The following is a 17578-nucleotide window of genomic DNA, read 5'->3' on the forward strand; positions in this document are numbered from 1 at the left end:
CATGCCTCTCGTTATAGTATTACAAGACTGGGTCAGGGTCACTCGTCACTTCCTTCCCCTCGGCGACTGAACTCCTCATGCCCTGTTATTCCCAGTGGGGCTGTTCCGAAGTTGGGCAAGCAGAACTTGGGTTCCCTGTCAAACACACATGGGGCTTTTTGTTCCTGGTCAGACACAGCTGAGTGCGGCCTGTGGAGGTTTCACTCCCTGACCACTTGTTTCTCTCGGACGGAGAACCCCCAGTCGGAGAGGAAGGCTTTGCATGCTGGTGCGGTGTGAGCCGATCGTGAAATTACAGTTCTTCTGCTTTGCAGGCCAGCACAATACCAGCTTTGAATGCAAACTCTTGGTGACTGATTAATGAACTGTTAGGTACAATTGGGTTTTGTGTAGCAGAAGCCCCTGAAGAAAAAAGGAAAATGAAACTTCCCTGCTCCGGAGTCTTAGAAAAACTCCATGGCAAAATATTTGAGATTCCTGGAAACCCTTTCAATCTCGTTCTTTAGGCAGCACGTTGAATCTGAATTTTAAGACCTCCTGGGTACATCATTGGGGACAGACTTACAAAGAAAGTAAAATGAGTTAGTTTTAAATGCAGCAAGGGACCTTGGCACCAAACACGTTTTTCAGTGTCACTAGAAAATGTCAAAATAAAAAAAAAGGCTGGGGAAGGAGCAAGGGGGACCAGGACGGGTGCTCCTCTTCTGTGCTCTTCTCAAGTGTGGCCTTTTTTTTCCTCCTGTAACAAAAATGAGTTTTGTGTATTTTTATTTTTATTTTATTTAATTTTTCCCCATCACCACTTATCCCAATAATTTAGTCTTATAATGATAAGAGTCCTCCCTCCTTTCTCTTCTGTCTCCTCATAAATAAACTGTCTTTATTTTATGGCTTTTTAAAAGTAGAATGTTCCAAGCACGTACAAAGAAAACAGAATAATACAGTGAATCCCTATGTGGCTATTGTCCAGCTTCGGTAATGTAGTTGTTTCCAACTGTGAAAGTAGCAACTGTATTACATAAAATAGGGGACGGGAGGGGAAAACCACCCATCCCTCCATACATAATCTCTATTGACGTTTTGACATGTTTCTTTAAAGTCGTGGTGTAATAATTACTTTCACTGGGCTTCTTGCAGATACCCCATGTTGTACGCATCTTCCTGATTTCATATGGCCATGTTAACTATCCCTTTTGAATGGCTGCACAGTACTCCACTGAGTAGATAAGAATATTGAGTGATAAAACCTTGGGTGCTCTTAATTGTTTTTATTAACTATTAAATAATAGTTCAGTGAACTTTTCTTTGTTGTGCGTTACCTGCTTAGGTGGTAGTTCCTAGAAAGAAGTAGGACCGCTGGATCAAAGGGTGTGAAAGTTTTAAGCCTCCGGGCACGTGTCGCTTAACTGCCTCTCGCACGAGCCGCTGTGTGCTCCCGGCAGGCAGCGCGTGAAGTCCCGGCCTCACCTTCCCAGCACGTCAGCAGTTGTTCTGGGCGCGGAGATAGTGCAGGGCTGAGACAGTCTTTCCTTCTGCTGATGGTTAGGCTCCTTCCAGATCAGACATTCGTTCTAACCACACTGCGTCCCCTTCCCCAGGTGTTTTCGTGCCGACTGGGGAACGAGCACGATACGGCCCTTTCGATTGTTGATCCAGTGCAAATTCAGGTGGAGCTGGTGGGGAATTCCTCCTATCAGAACAGTTCAGGGCTGATGGATGCGTTCAACAGCGGAGACTTCCCGCCCGTCCTGGAGGTAATCATGAAACGCCGCGTGACACGCTGACGCACCTCAGACACTTTCCTGAGCTCGGGCTACTTCTGCACCCTGCTGGGCCCAGCGTTTTAGTTCCCGCAGCCGATGCAGAATAAAAATGATACTGTCTCTGGTTTAAGATCCTGCCGTCTTATGGAGGATTAAAGACCTTTTAATTGTCTGGTATAATCTTGACGTTCTGTAACAGTTTACAGAACGCAGAACCCGAGGCAGGTGGGGCTGTTGGTGAGTGGAACCTGAGGTCAGGTGGTCCGCGTTGAGGGGCAGGATTGGTGGAAGCAGGCTGAGAGGGGGAGCGTGCCACGCCAGGAAGCCTTCACGCCGGGGAGCGCGGCCCAGCACGCGTGAGGCAGAGCAAGGTCTCGCCGGAAGGGGAGGCGTGTCAGGCGCGGAGGAGGACGCGTGGGGCGGGGAAGCAGAGGAGGGCAAGGCCAGGCGGGGGAGGCTCAAGAATTTGCTGTTTATTTCTCTGGTGGAGGGGGAGTGATTAATCATTGCATTTGAACCAAAGGAGCCTGAAAGAAGGAGAAAAGCCATTCTGAATTTCAGCCTTCAAAAATATTAATCAGAGAATACCCAGACATTTAAACACTCGTTCCTTTTTAAAAAGATTTTCTTTATTTACTTTTATTTATTTATTTATTTTAAAAGATTTATTTATTTTTAGAGCGAAGGGAAAGGAAGGAGGAAGAGGGAGGGAAACATCAGTGTGTGGTTGCCTCTCACACACCCCCTACTGGGGATCTGGGTCCTGCCTGGGAATTGAACCGGCAGCCCTTTGGTTCGTAGGCCAGAGCTCAATACGCTTAGCCACACCAGCCAGGGCTATTTATTTACTTTTAAAGAGAGGGGAAGGGAGGGAGAAAGAGAGAGAGAAACATCAGTGCAAGAGAGAAATATGGATTGGTTGCTTCTTGCATGCCACCAACTGGGGACCTGGCCCTCAATCCGGGCGTGTGCCGTGACTGGGAATCAAACCTGCGACCTCTCCGTTTGCAGGCCCACACTCACTCCACTCAGCCACACCAGCCAGTTCTAACAGTCATTCATTTCTGAAGTGGTCTGGTGCTGGTGTCTGCACGGCCTTCACCAGTGTCAGCTGTGTTGCGGGTCTCTGAGGAAGACCCGATTTTAGGAAGTGTCACTGTGGAGCCTGACTCATTCAGGGTTCTGTTTGAATAAAGAAGAGATAATTTTGTTGGTTGGTCATTTTGTTTCAGAGATTCAAAAAATTAAATAGATCAAAGCAATGTGGAGTAACAAAATGTTGCTAATAGGCTATCCTGTCTCCCCTATACCCATTCTTTGATCCTCTGCTTTAATGATTGATATACTTGTGCAAAAGTTATCCTACTGAAATATTAATTCTAGTAATTTTTCTAGCTTAGTGTTTTTTATTCAGTGCGGTTTCGTGAACTTTGATCCCATAGCTGATGACACCTAGCCAGCTAAATTAACACCTTGCCTCATGGCTGTTAATGCTTTCTTCTGTGATCTTTCCAGTCTTCAGAATGAGAAATTTAGTGTCTAGTGTCTGTTGGACTTCTGAAACTTGAATTAGACATTGTACCTGTAGGAGGTGTAGATGCAAAGCTAAATGCAACTTTAAGAGGTTCTACCTTTTACATCTTGGTAGATTCAGTTACAAGCCCTGGATATCAGACTCTCCTATAATGACGTTCAGCTGTTTCTTGCCATTGCAAAATCCATCCCTGAGCAAGCTCATGCGGCAGTGCCTGATGCAGTGGCCTTGGAGGCCAGTTCCGGTGGCAGTCACCTGCCTGGGGCATCTGGAATCGGAGAGGAAACCAGAGAAGGGACAAGACGTACCCTAGATCCTGTCTTGGGTAGGTGTTTAAGTATAAAATCCACTCAGTCTTCCCAGTAGCTCCCCTTCTTTTTAACTTTTAAGATTTTCTTTTGCACAATTTAATTGTTCAGAGTATAATTGTATGTCATTAAGTATAATTGTGATTTAAGCATGCTTCTCTAATTTTTAAACTTTTATATATTTATTTATTTTTATTGTTCAAGTACAGTTGTCTCCATTTTCCCGCCACCACTTCCCCCACCCCACGCCGCCCACCTCCCACCCTCAGTCCTTCCCCCTCTTTGGCTTTTCCATGGGACCTTCAGACATGTTCCATGACGACCCTTTCCCTTCTTTCCCCTGTTACCCGCCCCCCCCCCCCGTGTTTTTAGTTTTAACACCCCTACTGACTGCTTTAGCCTACGCTGTAGTTCCTTTTACAGTTCCTTCTGGGGTTATTTGGATAATGCTAAGGTTTGATTCTAAACTTTGAGTGTCCTCTGAAGTTATATAGATAATACCGAGTTTCAATTTTAAGCTTTTAAAAACACCATCAATATATGGAAAAAGGTTCCTGAGACTTTCAGGATACACTCGATGAAAGTCTTCAGTGAGGAGCCCCTGGTTGCCTAGGGAAGTGAAATGTTTTAGTCGCCCGTTTCTGGGTTCATTTCGTGAATGGGTCTGTGGACTGACTGACGTCAGGTCACCAGTGAAAGCCGTGCACGTTCTCCCTAGAGCTGCAGCTGGCCAGACTGCAGGAGCTGGGCTTCAGCACGGACGACTGCCGCAGGGCTCTCCTGGCGTGTCACGGTAATGTGCCTCCGTGTTTCCCTTGTCTCCTCGTCCCGATAACGTGCTCCTTCCCACTTCCGCCCCTGTCCCCGCACACAGTGACCTCGAGAGCGGCAGGGCGTTGGGGGGGCCTCCAGGGTCTTCTTGGAGCCACTGCGAATGGGCAGCAGTATTCTGCAGGGGGTCAGAGTGTGGGCTCTGGAGCCGGCCGACTGTCTCCGACCCTTCCCCTGCCACTTAGATGCTCCTTATCAGTGGCTTGGGCAAGTTACTTAACCTCTCTGTACCGGTGATTCTTTATCGGTAAAGTGAGAATGAGAGGACTTCCTTTGGAGGTTTGCTGTCACCTGGCACACAGCAGGCGCTTTGCGGGTGCTAGCCGTTGTGACCCGGGCACGGGCACTGCTGGCGATGCTGATCGTCGAGGCCACTTACTGAGCCCGTGTGCCCCACCCTGCGTTTTCTCGTTGAACCCTCCAAGGCCTTGCACACAGGCGTTGCTGCCTCCGCCTGTGATGTGGAGACCGGCCACGGAAACAGGTGCAAGGTCCTCTGTCGGCAAGGGGCCGAGACGGGTCTGAGGCAGGGCTGCCCGTGTTCTTCCCATGGCCTCACGCTGCCTTCCCACTCTCGTCACAGAGAGAGGCACAACCAGGGCTGCATTTTACCCCCTTTCCTCTGGGCGTGTGTGTGCTCCCTCTCTCCACTTCTCTGGGTACCATATGCACGCACATGCATCACCCCCACATAGTTGTAGTGGTTTTTTTACATTGATAGACTGTGTTGCACATGCAGTTCAATGGCCTTTTTTGCAATACAATTTTATTGAATAATTACAATTATGATATACTTTCAATCAGCAGCATCTTCTCATGCCACTGCAATGATTTGTAAACATTGATTTTTGAACTAAGAAATTCATATAATTTATTTAACCATTTTCAGTTGCCTTTTATTCTTTGAATATTTTGCATTGTCCTGTAATGACAATTTTTGGTGTGAACTTCTGTCTATATCTTTTAAGTGTCTCCTTGGTAGAGAGACTTAATATTGTAATGTCAGATCAAAGGGTATAGACATTTTTTTGGTTCTTTACCTGAACTGACAGATCTTTAGAAAGATTGTACCAGGTTATACTTTGACTAATTATGTGTGAGCATGCTGGTCTCATCACATAATTATTTTCATTAGTATCTTTTACTTTATAAAGAAATTAAAGGTGGACCTGGTTATCTTTTATTCCTTAGTTTTGTTTTTACATCATTGCTTTTTGATTTAATCAACTCTATACCCTTAATGTTTGCATTTTTCTTTTTTAATTTATTAAAAAAATTTTAAAAAAGGTTTTATTTATTTATTTTTGGAGAGGGAATGGAAGGAGAAAGAGAGAGAGAGAAACATCAATGTGTGGCTGCTGGTGCAACCCAGGCATGTACCCTGACTGGGAATGGAACCTGCGACACTTTGGTTCGCAGCCCTCGCTCAATCCACTGAGCTACGCCAGCTAGGGCTTAATGTTTGCATTTTTTGATTGTTTTTAATTCTAACAATGCAAACACTTTAAAAAAAATTTCTAAGAGCCTTTGGGATTTTTCTTATTTTTTATTTCTTTAGTAACTGAGGTTTAGTTCCATTAAAAATAAAGATGACAATAGCAATTAACGTTTTTAGAGCCTTTGCTTTGTGGCAGCACTGCTCTGAGACCTTCCCGCGCGCTCATCCCCTCCTCCTCCCGGCAGTCCTGTGCATGTGCGCTGCAGGGCCCAGAGGGCCCGGGCCACTGGCCCGAGAGCTGACGTCTAGTTAAGTGCCAGAATCAGAAGCCTGGCCACCTCTCTCCAGAGCCTGTGCCCTTAGCCACTTCCCACAGTTCCATGCACCGGCCTCTGGTAATTTATAAGTATGGGGTTTGCATCGCTTTTCTCTTTTCTCTTGTCTCTTTCCTTTCCTTTTCCTTTCCCTTCCCGTCCCTCCCTCCCTCCCTCCCTTTTCGAGCTTCAGCAATCTGGTTGTGTTCAGGGAGCTGCTATTTACCAGTTGTATGTTACACACGTGCAGTTCTCACTGCCATCTGTTCTGCAGGGGTTTGTGGTGGGCTGAGAAGACAGAGTGTGTGCAAAGACAGGCCTTTGAGCAGAGTTACAAAGCTGCGTATCAGTCTATGAGAAACTACATAGTGGAGATTCAGTGCTTCAAAACCAAGGGGCACCCTTTAGGTCCTCTTTCTCTCTTCTCTCCCCTCCTTCAGCGATGTCACAGTGGAGGGAGGATGGCCTTCTGGGGGCACTTCGAGCCAGAACATAAAAGGTGTCGTAAATTGAGTGGAAGGCATGCAACAAAGAAGGCCTTGTTACTTGCTGCATAGCAGAATTCCTCTCATTATGCTATTTCCCCCCTTTTTATGTCTAAGAATACATCTGGATCAAGGTTCTCTCGGGCTGTCCAGTAGGGCCCTGCACACTTTCTCCGCTTCCTCTGTCGGTTGCTCGAGTAGCTGTGGGAACTGGCTGAACTGATCACCTTTCACTTTCTTTGAAGGCCAACTGAAAAAGGCAGCGAGTTGGTTGTTTAAGAACGCCGAGCCTCTGAAGTCTCTTTCCCTGGCCTCCAAGAGCCGGGAGAGCCAGGGGACGCTGCCAGCTCAGCTGGTCTCGGGCGTGGAGATTAAAGCCGAGAGCGTGTGCATCTGCTTCATCGACGACTGCATGGACTGTGACGTCCCTCTCGCCGAGCTCACCTTTTCCCGTGAGTGTTCGCCCGGCCTGCAGGCGCGTCTCAGCGACGTGCAGCGATGGCGGCTGAGTCGCGTGGGGCCGCTTTGTGTTGTTATTCATGCTCTCCTCTGCTTAGTAGGATGGGTGAATATTTAGATAGCGGTTTTACATAGTGTTTCACTATTTGTATTTTAAAGAAATGCGTATTTATTTGCCATATGTGGCCTTCCACCTGTAGCTGAGGAATAATCGAAATTGCCATGCACAAAGTTTCTGTTACATTAACAAGTCTAGCTAAATACTTCCTGGTCGCTCCATCTCGTTCATCTTCTTATGTATCTGCACATTGTGGTGATTGTAGTGTTATTAAAGGCATTTAAAACGGAAGCGCAGAAAAGAATGCTTCTGCTCCGTGTATCTTTTGAAAATAAAAAGCTTATTAGGAAGCTCACCAGAGAGTATCCCCCGTGGGGCAGGGAAGGGTGAAGCCCTTGCCCCAGAGACCTCTGCAGCTGGCGGGGGCCTAGGGCAGAAGAGCGTCATCCTACGCCTCACCGTTGTGAGCCCTGTCCCCGCGGCTGCTGAGCAGAGTAAAGGGCCAGCTCCCTTTATTCTGTGTTGACTTTCAGTTTTCCATTGTTGCCATCTTGCTAGCCTCCATTGCCTTCAAAGAAAATTGGTTCTAGGGGTTTAATTCGGCTTTTCCTCAGCATGGAGGTTTTCCTTCCCCTGTGCTTCTGGGCGCTCCAAGGGCCGAGTCATTAAAACTAGCAACTGGGATTTGCACTGTTCCCATGAGTATTTTTCTGCAGAGAACTGTTATTTCTTGTTTTTCTATGGTGATCTTAAAAATCTGAGCTAATGTTTATCAGGACACGACTACTCTTATCACTGTACCTTCTTTTGAGATACTCAGGTAGAAGTACATTTTTTATGTTCCCACACGCTTCAGGTACATCTGGGTGCTGGCGCTGGCACGGGGGTGGGGGGAGGCAGGAAGCCTCAGTCATGACATTTGAAGGGGTGTCCCGAAACTCAGTAGTTAAGACAAGTAATATTTTAATGCAATATTTTAAAAATTGGAAGTCATGCAAAGAAATCGTGATGAAGAACATACCAAATTTTTGTGTGCTTTCTCATGAGACAGACCATCAGCATTAGCCGTAAGTAACACCCCTTAACACGCGCTTTGTCTGCCGAAGCGCGTTTTGGTGGCCCCCGCCCCAGCGCCACAGTAAGATTCGCTCTCGCTGCAGGTCTGAACTTCCTTCAGCACATACGGACCAGCCCCGAAGGCTACGCCCACTTCACCCTTTCTGGAGACTATTATAACCGTGCTCTGTCAGGTCAGTTTAAGCGTGTATTACTGTGGGGTTTAAAAAATAACGCAAATATTTGCCTGGGCCTATTTCTACATGCATTTTCCATGAGGGAGCGGGGGTGGGGCAGGGCAAGGAAAGATTAAAAACAAGTGACTGCATAAGCACAAAAGACAGATTTTTCCTTTTTACTAAAAACGTATCTGATGTGTTTCGACTGAATTATTTAAAAAGACGTTTGATAGTTAATCCTTTTTGATCCTGAAGTTTGGCTTGCTCTAGAACACGAAATTGCTCCATAGCAAAGGGTCATGTGGCTGGCTCTGATAGTAGCTGCATTTCCAGGGAGATTGATGGCCCTAATCATTTTAAATTTCAAGTCTCCTCACTCCCTACTGGACTTGTTTGTTTTATCAGAAGAGTACCGAGTCAGTGATAATGTATGATCTGCCATACCTACTCCCTAAAGGAAAACACAGTTAATCAGGGCAAGCCATTCTTCCCGAGCCCGACAGTCTGCACACGCTGCAAGGCATTTTCGGGCTTCTCTCCCTGCACTGGCTCTCCGAGGTGAGGGCTTGCGCAGACTGACCTTCGGGAACCGCCTGCGCCAGGGCGGAGCAGCTGGAGCTGCGGAGCTCTCTACTCGCAGAGAGGTTTTAGTAGCTGTGGACGCCGCAAGCAGAGCAGTGCTGTGCAGTCCGCGGTTAGATGCGTGGTTGTTCCCCTTGCTTTCAGTGCAGAATCGAGCCTCAGTTTGTTGTGCGGCTGCTGCTGCTGCTGGTTCCAGAGTGCGTCTCGTTTGATTTCCCACGTTAGTCCCCGTTTTCCCTCTCTCTTCTGGACTCGTTCAGAGGTGGCAGTCCTGTGTCCTCATTGTTTAAAATGTTTCACTTCAGAATAATGGCCCAAGTCTTGCTATGTAAGAGAAACTCTTACAGGGCAGATGGTAGCCGTTTTTCTGAAAATCATTTATGTTCTCAGCAAATGTTCCTGCCTTTTAAAGTTGGGATATGAACACAGTCAGTTGACTAAGTGTTAATGCACCTACTTTATCTGCATATTGGATTGGATTGCATTCGTAAATCAGCTCATCCACGGCTGATCGTTTAAGAAAGCTGTTAAAATTTCCTGGCTTTGAAAAGTATCATATCGAGATACGATTTTTCTCACCCAAGATACTAGCAAAAATTAAATATGACACTATTAAGTATTGGTGACGATATGAGCCACAGGACTCTTGCTTCCTGCTATTGTAATTGTAAATTGGTACAACTGCTCTGGGAAATAATAGGACATGACCCAGTCAAGTTGTGAGTAAGCATACCCAACAACCCAGGATGATGCTTCTTCTGGGCCCGTACTCAGGGCATCTGTTGCTCGTGTGCCCCAGGAAACGCACACAGGTCGGCTTGTGGCGGTGGTCTTCCAAATAGCTGCGGAACTGGGGTCCATGCAGTCTCTCAGCAGGGGGATGGATAGATTACAGTGCGTTCCCAAATGACTTGCAGTTCAGTGGTGACATCAACTGTATCGCAGACGCATGGCATCAATATGAGTGAATTTCAAAGACATGTTGCTGAGTAAAAGAGAAACTTATAAAAGAATACAGGCAGTTGGATTCTATTTATGCAAAGATCCCCAACAGAACAAACTAATCACTGTGTTCTTAAGAACTGCATACGTGTGTGGTAAAACTAGAAAGAAGAGCAAGGAAGTGATTAGAAATTCAAGCCCCTGGTTACCAGGCGTCAGTGGGAGAGGGCTGGCAGGAAGGGGGGGAGGTGCGGCTTGGGCCTCGAAGGCACTTGTGATTTTCTAGTTCTCAAAGCTGAATCAAGGGTACACGAGTTTTGCAGTAATTTTCCTTTAGACTACATATGCCTTTTGTGCACATGACATTTTAAGCTTAAACATTTGAAAACCCTAATGAATTTCCAAGTGTATCTATTTATTTAACCAGTGGATTTGTGATGTGGGCAGGAGAATCAAGTTTAATAGGTACTTTAGCCATAGATACTATTTTTCCGTCCTGAGTCTGAGACTCCTTTTTCATCTTGAGAGGATCAAAAGCAGGTCCTGCCTGCTCGTTGAGAGACGTGGGCTCATCCCCTCCCACCCCCGGGAGACTGTGGTCGGGGCACAGGTGCGAGTTCCTACTGACATGCCCTTGACAGCACGGACACCTGTGGGGTGACCTGTAGCTAAAGGTGGTGCTCTCCTTGTGAAGGCGCATTGGAGAGAGAAAGCTATTAAGCTGTATAGTGTGTCCTTGCTGAGCACTTGTGAACAGTGTTCCCTTGCAGACTCTTGGTGTCTGCTGAGCAGATGTCTTACTTCCTGTGTTCTCGTAGGCTGGGAGCCATTTATTGAGCCCTGGCCCTGCACCGTGTCCTGGCAGCAGCAGGCAGCCAGCCGTCTCCATCCCCCTCGCCTGAAGCTGGAGGCCAAGGCCAAAACCCGTTTGGACGTCAACATCACCTCGGTGCTCATAGGTGAGTGGGAAGTTGCCTGTGGAAGACGGGTGCGTTTCTGTGCGCGAGTGCCTTGTCCGGAAGACCGCCAGTCCTGGTCAGGGAACACTGGGGCCACACGAGACATCTCTTACGCGTCACGGCTGCCCTCCTGAGAAACCCCGAACGAGCCTCACGATTCTTCTCAGCCCGCTTGAGAAGAATCCCAGATTCCAGAGCTGGCACCCCAGATTAATGGTATCAGCAGTCCACCAGGAGCTTAGGCTGCTTGGGGGACACAAGTTTAGTCCGTGGTGAACTTCCTCCCCGTCATGCCTGGTCAGTGGGTTTAGAAGTGGCTTTGGATTCACTTCTCTCAGGCAGTTCGCTGAGTCATTCTTTAAAGGTGTGATTTTTACCTTGTCTTTGTAGCAGGATGAGACTGTTTCCCCTCTATTATTATGTGGATCTGACTCTGAAAAATCCTTCTGTTAAAGGGCTGCCAAGCCAGCGGTGTAGGTTCTGAAAGTTTCTTTGACAACCTGGAAATGTACATTCCTGGACACATCGTAGTGAGTCAGAACCACTGTATGCTTGTATTCAGATCATCTGAGAGTAACATTATCGTGCAACGTACACTCACTTTTGGGATTACCGGTCTGACGATCCGAGTTTGGTGATGCTGTAGTTGTCTCTGAGCGATAACTCACACAACTGCGGATCCGTGACCTTTCTTCGGTGTGTGTGTTGGACTGGAGCTCTCAGAGTGTCCACTGGCTCATTCCATGTCAGTAACATGGAGAGAGTGTGTAGTGAAATAAGACCATGTGTGTATTGATTTCTGGACTTGAAAACTGTTGTTTTATGTGATCAGATTTCAATCATTGACTTGTCTGGATATTAGTGTTACCTGTGTAAGAGTAAACTGGTTCCACGACCCTTCTGTGCTGCGTTACTTTGATTCCGGTGTTATTTCCCATGTAACCTCTTCACCTGGAGGCTGCGATAGAGTGCGGGCAGCCTTCGAAAAGCTACGGTGAGCAAGAGAGCTGACCACAAACAAAAGAGGTCACTGGTGTTTCAGATGAGAATCTGTCTGTTTAAAAATATCTTCCAAAAGACATTCTTGTCAGTGGTAAAGCCATTTATTTAAAATTTGCATTTCCTTATTCCCAATGCTCTGCTAAAACCCAGAAACATTACTGTGACACTTAGTGTTTACATAAATCTCACTTATGTAGGCAAGTATTGGAGCTGAAAACCAGAAACAAATAATTCTTGTTCTAAAAAGTATAATATCTTAATTAGTAAAAAATGTCTTTACCCTTCCCTAGTTGGCGTGGTTCAGTGGATTGAGTGCCGGCCTGTGAACCAAAATGGTTGCTGGTTCGATTCCCAGTCAGGGCACACGCCTGGGTTGCAGGCCAGGTCCCCAGTAGGAGGCGCTTGAGATTCGGCCACACATTGATGTTTCTCTCCTTCTCCTTAAAAAAAAAAGTCTTTATCTGGGTGTGGTATATCGTAATTATTTTGTTAGCCTGCGTCCCCCCTTGTGATTCTCCTGTCAAACGAGTAAAACCAGGCTGGAGAGTTGTCAGCTGGGTTCCAGCTGCTTGCGTTTGGTCGTTTGGTCGCCCTTGAACGGCCTCCGGATCGGTCTTCTAGTCTCTAACCCCTGACCTCTTAGCGTGGGGTTCCACTCTCTGCGTACGCCCAGTCTTTCCCCCAGTACACTCCTTTGCTAGGCCCTTACTCCAATATGTTGTGCCAAGGTCCCACCAAAGTATTTAATGTTCCCTGAATGGGCCAGGTACTGTCATGCCTTGAAGTCTTTGCACAGGCCGGCGTCTCTGCCCGCGTCCCTGACCCCACTGGGGAACTGTAACCTCTGCTCCTTCTCTGAGGCCCACACACAGAGGCTCCCCTGCTAAGATTCCCGTGCGTCCCTTCCCACTTCTGCCAGAGCAGCATAAATCTTCCCCCCCGTTCTGTGCTCCTGTGAATTTCATGTTTACCCTGGTTTTAGCTCCTCTCACACTGCGGTGCCGTTTTGGGGGTAAGGGTTGCTGTGTTAACATGAACTTCTTCCAGGGGAGTGTGAGGTTCTCCAGGGCACAGACCCGCATGGAGTCGAGCACATTGCCTGGCAGGTAGCGAGGCGTTCAGTTACAGCTTGTTTTGCTGGACTGGCATTATCTGGCTTGAACCGTCAATATGTTCTACGTCTGTTCCTAATGTCTCTGGGGGATTTTTCTAGACCAGTATGTGAGTACCAAGGAGTCGTGGATGGCAGATTACTGCAAGCAGGACAAGGAGGCGGACTCGGCCCTGTCAGAAGACTGGATGGGCTCGTCAGTGGATCCCCCGTGCTTTGGACAAAGTAAGGTTTTTCTCTGCAAATGTCTAACTCAATTGCTGTCGACCTACAGAGTGCTATTTCATTGAAAAATCAAAAATTATTTTCTGTGGGAAGACCAACAGGAAATTCCAACAATCTCCGGTAGTTCTGTTTTAGTCTTTGTGAGATGCATTTTTCTGGCACAAATCCCACAGCCCCAGTTTCACCTTTGTGGGGGAGAGACTGGGTCTGCAGGGCCCAGCCCCCGGGCTCCCGTAGCGTTGCACGTGCACCGGTGCGCCTGAACGTCGCTGAGGTCGGCCACCGCTCAGTCTGGGTTTTACTGGGCCCAACAAACGTCCCTGGGGATTGACCTCTTGGGCTGGATTTTTTAAAAGATCTGTTCAGTCTTCTAAAGCTAAAGATCGGACATACATGCTGAAAGAGAGGGGGCGCAGGATATCCCATGTGGGGAGGGTTGTTGGGGGGCCTGTATTCCCCACAGAGTGCAGAAGAATGGAATGCCCAGCCTCTGGGAGGGAGAGGAGTCAGTTTGTTCTCCTTCCACGATGTTTTCTTTCCTTGTTGAACGCTTCACTGTGGAGCTCTGATTCCCTCGGAGCTGGGAGTTGGCGGTGGCCCACTGCACGTTCTCAGTTGTGCCACAGCCGCTGTCACTCAGATGCAGCGCAGCCCCAGCCCTTCCAGTGTGGCTCCTTTGGGGGGTCTTGGCCGGACTTCACATAGCTCGTGAACACGTAACCGCTCCATCCATCTGGCCTGCAAACGTGTCACGGGAAGATGGGTTTTCCTAGTGTATGAAGCATCCGAACTGGCTCGTCTCTCCTCAGCGAGTACAAGTGGACTTTCTTTCTGCTTTGTACTTCTAGAAGGGGGGCGGGAGACGTCAGCTGTGCCTGCTCCCCGTACTCCCAGGCTGTGGCTTTCAGTCCCAAGGCCATTGCCTAGGAGCCAGGGCTTTGCAGATATCATCAGCCTCAGTTTCGGCTCCTCCTCCCACCTTCCCAATCTGCGTGTCAAGAGAATGTAACATAAATTCTACCCAGAAGACTCTAAATAATCTTTGTAGTGTGTTACGTGTCTCAGGGAGTGCGTGTTTCTAAAAGGGGATCTTGCATCCAGGGGCGGCGCGAGCACTTAGGGGGCCCATCACCAGGATGCTGCGGAAGGGGGTTCTTTCCTCCCTCTCCTTCCTCCCCTGCCCTTAAGGAAAAAAATTCTCCTCTTCCTTTAAAGTTAATTAGCCGCCTCCCTTAGGCTAAATGCCTCTGCTAAATTAAAGCTGGTTTTATTTACTTAGATTTTTATAGTTACTTAGGCATATAAAGGTGTAATATTTCTTTTTAGTTAGACATAACTGGATATATCTACATTTCCAAGCCCCTTTTTTTATTAGAAGTTCCCGGGTAGTAGTAGGAAGTCAGCTGGGATTGTTTTCTTTTCAGAGACCCACTGAAATAATTGCGGGGCATTTGTTGTGAAAGTCAGTTGTTGAACTGACCACGGACGTTCAGGTCTAATTCATGACTATCTAGTCACCTCCCCCCCCACCCCCCAATTTGTACACTTTATTCAGGGCAGCTTCAGGGGGAGCTCTTGGAACAGAGATTCTTAATATGAAATTCAGCCTGAGGGAGCTGCCGATCTCTTACTGTTTCTTTAGCACGGGAAGGAAAATAACAGCTTCGTTTCTGAGGTAACTGTAGGCTCTGTGCGGTAAGGGCTGAGACTCCGCAGCACGCCTGGATGGCACGGCACCTTACGGAACCCACTAGTTCTGTATCCCAAGGACACTGTTTGGAAATGGAAATATCCTAAAAACTCCTGTGTTTAATTCATAATGTCACTGTACTGGGAGATGACTCCTTAGTCCTGACAGTTAAAATGGGAACGCGGGCCGACTCTTCCCCCGGAGTTTTTGAGCCCCCGAGGGATCCGCGTTCTCTGCTGCTACTGCGTTTCTGTGGGAGACGGAGCAGCTCCCACTCACATCTGCACTCCCCGGTGTTGGTGACTTTCCTGTGACGTCTGAGAACAACACTCCTGCTTTAAATGGAAAACCCTCAGAAGGCTTGTCATTCTGTTCAAAAGAACGTTGAATGCATTTTCTTTCCCCAGTTGAGAAAAAAGGAGCATGCTTCTTTGACGCGGCCCTGCCGATAAAAAGCCGGCCTGGAAGCGGTCCCGCCCCCCTTGTCAGGCGCCCCCTAGCTTCCAGTCGGCACCGAGGGGGTGATGCTGCCGCTGCATGACGCTTGCTTTTTCCCAACGGGCTCCGCTCGGGCTCCTGCTTCGGGGGCGAGTCCGCTCGCTCACTGTGTGTGTTCTCACGCTCTAACTCTGTCTCTCCTGTCCACCAGGCCTCCCCCTGGTCTACCTTAGAACTAGGAGCACAGCCAGTCTGACTAACCTAGAGCACCAGATCTATGCTCGAGGTACGGTACGGCCAAGCGAGGGCTTGCTTTGTTCTCCTGTTTTAAGAACTGCCTTGTACATTGATTTTCTGTGAATGGGAGCAGAATGGGAGCATGCCTGGTTTCGAGCACTCTGTTTAGTAGCAGGGAAATTTCCAGCTAATGAGCAGAGTGACGCTTTTTATCAGAAGCGAGTGGTGTGCTGATTCCTATGCTGTCTCCTGCGTTTACCTTAACCCTTGGTAGCGATGGAATCCACTCTAGTGGGGGATGCAGAAGTGCCCAGCGTCAGGTAGGTGATTTCTCATGCTGGAAAGCAAGTACACGGAAGAACACCACCTCCACCGAGCAGCCCTCCCAGCCTGTTTACAGCACACTCAGTGGACACGCGATGGCCGACCCAGGCTCTGCGGGGCAGGGGCCCTCAGGGTCTTAACCAGAGCTAAGAAAGTTTCCCTGAGACACAACCGTCACTCCTTAAGCCAGGACTCGGGCGCTTAGGGGAGAGAAAAGAAAAGGTCCTTTATTTCTCTCTCTGACCCTTGAAGCTTCCTTGAGCATGTGACTAGTCAGTAGATGTTACAGAAAACACCCCAGACCTCCAGGAATTGGATCCCAGGCTACGCACGCCCTCCTTCGTGTGTCGTGCGTGTAATTGGAATGAAATCCGTGTGCCTGGCTGACAACAGGCCTTGCCTGGGGCCGTGACATCTTTGGTTTAAAAAAAGGCCGTTGAGCTTCCTCTGCAGGAGTTCGGAACAGGGACATTACGACACCAGACAGCACTGTGGGGCTTTTCCTGGAAGGTTTTACAGAGGTGCATGTTTAGGGGATGGCTCCCAAAGGAAGCCCGTGATCGAGTCTCCATGTACGCGTGGACTTACATCCTGAGCTTTCCTGCGTCCGATGTTTAATCTCTCAGGCTAAGCAGAGTGTTACTCCTGTGTAGCTGACGGGGACGGAGAACCCCAGGGAGACTGGTGACTGGCCCTCCCTCACGGGACTAGCTAGCAGCAGGCCCGGGGCGTTCATCTCCCTCTTTACAAAGCCAGTCCTCTTGGACAGAGTGAGCTGCTTACGTAGCATGGAAACCCACCCTGTGTGTCATGGCCAAACCGCTCTGTGCAGCAAGCCCGAGGGGTAGAGGTTTCCTCAGCTGGAGCCACTGGAAGCTGAAGCTGGACGTGAGGAGCATCAGGTTCCCCAAGCCCGTGGGGAAATTAGGTCTGGTCTCTGGGGACAGATTTTCGAGGTCACCAGGGAACCCTGTGCTCTTTGAGGGACTTGGGAATTTGGTTCCTGGTCCTGTGCCAGTGGCAAATCCGTGGTCGATGTGGACCCCAGCGCAGGAGATGTCAGACTTGTCCCCTGGCGCTGGCGCTGGCCTGGCGAGCACCCCGCGTGTTTTTATTGTCAGAGAAGCCGGTTGCTGGAGTCTCCGCTGGTATGTGTAATCAAAACAAGCAGCTCGGGGACCCAAGCTGTGTGCCTTCCCAGGCTCTTTAATTCCGGAGCAATATACTCGTGAATATCTTTATATGGATTCCTAGCACTTTATTCTGCGTTACACTGTGATCAAAGCCATTTGCCACCTGTTCTTTTTAAATCTAATTTGCAAATGGAAACTTACAGTCTGGCTCACAGCGGGATGTGAAAGCACAGCTGGCTCCTTTTCCTCCGGGGCCTTTATCCCTGCAATAAAGCAGCTCGCTCGGGCCCTCACCGAGCGGGGGTGCCTTTCAAGGTGCCACAATAAGTACTGTTTACCCTGCAGACAGCTCTTAAACTTTTTACTCCCCCTCTGCTCTTGTCAGCAGCCTCACAGCTACTCCGTAATTTTCTACTCGATGCACATTATTAGTATTTGTTTTAAAGGAAACCTTGGGAACTAAGCGAGGCCACTGGGAGGGGAAATGGGTATGCTGTCCGCAGAGGCTGC

At 48.4% G+C, this 17578-nt stretch overlaps 1 protein-coding gene across 3 annotated transcripts in view; it reads left to right on the forward strand.

Annotated features, from left to right (window-relative positions):
* Nucleotides 1–17578, forward strand: part of VPS13D (vacuolar protein sorting 13 homolog D) — a 226359-nt gene that overhangs the window by 69928 nt on the left and 138853 nt on the right. For 2 of the 3 annotated variants that reach the window (XM_028511940.2, XM_036025326.1), the window contains exons 33-40: nt 1599–1754; nt 3412–3622; nt 4324–4398; nt 6919–7125; nt 8351–8440; nt 10768–10908; nt 13124–13246; nt 15586–15660. In XM_028511940.2, coding sequence (XP_028367741.1) covers nt 1599–1754; nt 3412–3622; nt 4324–4398; nt 6919–7125; nt 8351–8440; nt 10768–10908; nt 13124–13246; nt 15586–15660 — 1078 coding nt within the window. The remainder of the gene's footprint in view (nt 1–1598; nt 1755–3411; nt 3623–4323; nt 4399–6918; nt 7126–8350; nt 8441–10767; nt 10909–13123; nt 13247–15585; nt 15661–17578) is intronic. The other variant, XM_028511941.2, reaches the window with a different exon arrangement.

The sequence above is a fragment of the Phyllostomus discolor genome, chromosome 5 (assembly GCF_004126475.2).
Source record: "Phyllostomus discolor isolate MPI-MPIP mPhyDis1 chromosome 5, mPhyDis1.pri.v3, whole genome shotgun sequence".
Classification (NCBI taxonomy): domain Eukaryota; kingdom Metazoa; phylum Chordata; class Mammalia; order Chiroptera; family Phyllostomidae; genus Phyllostomus; species Phyllostomus discolor.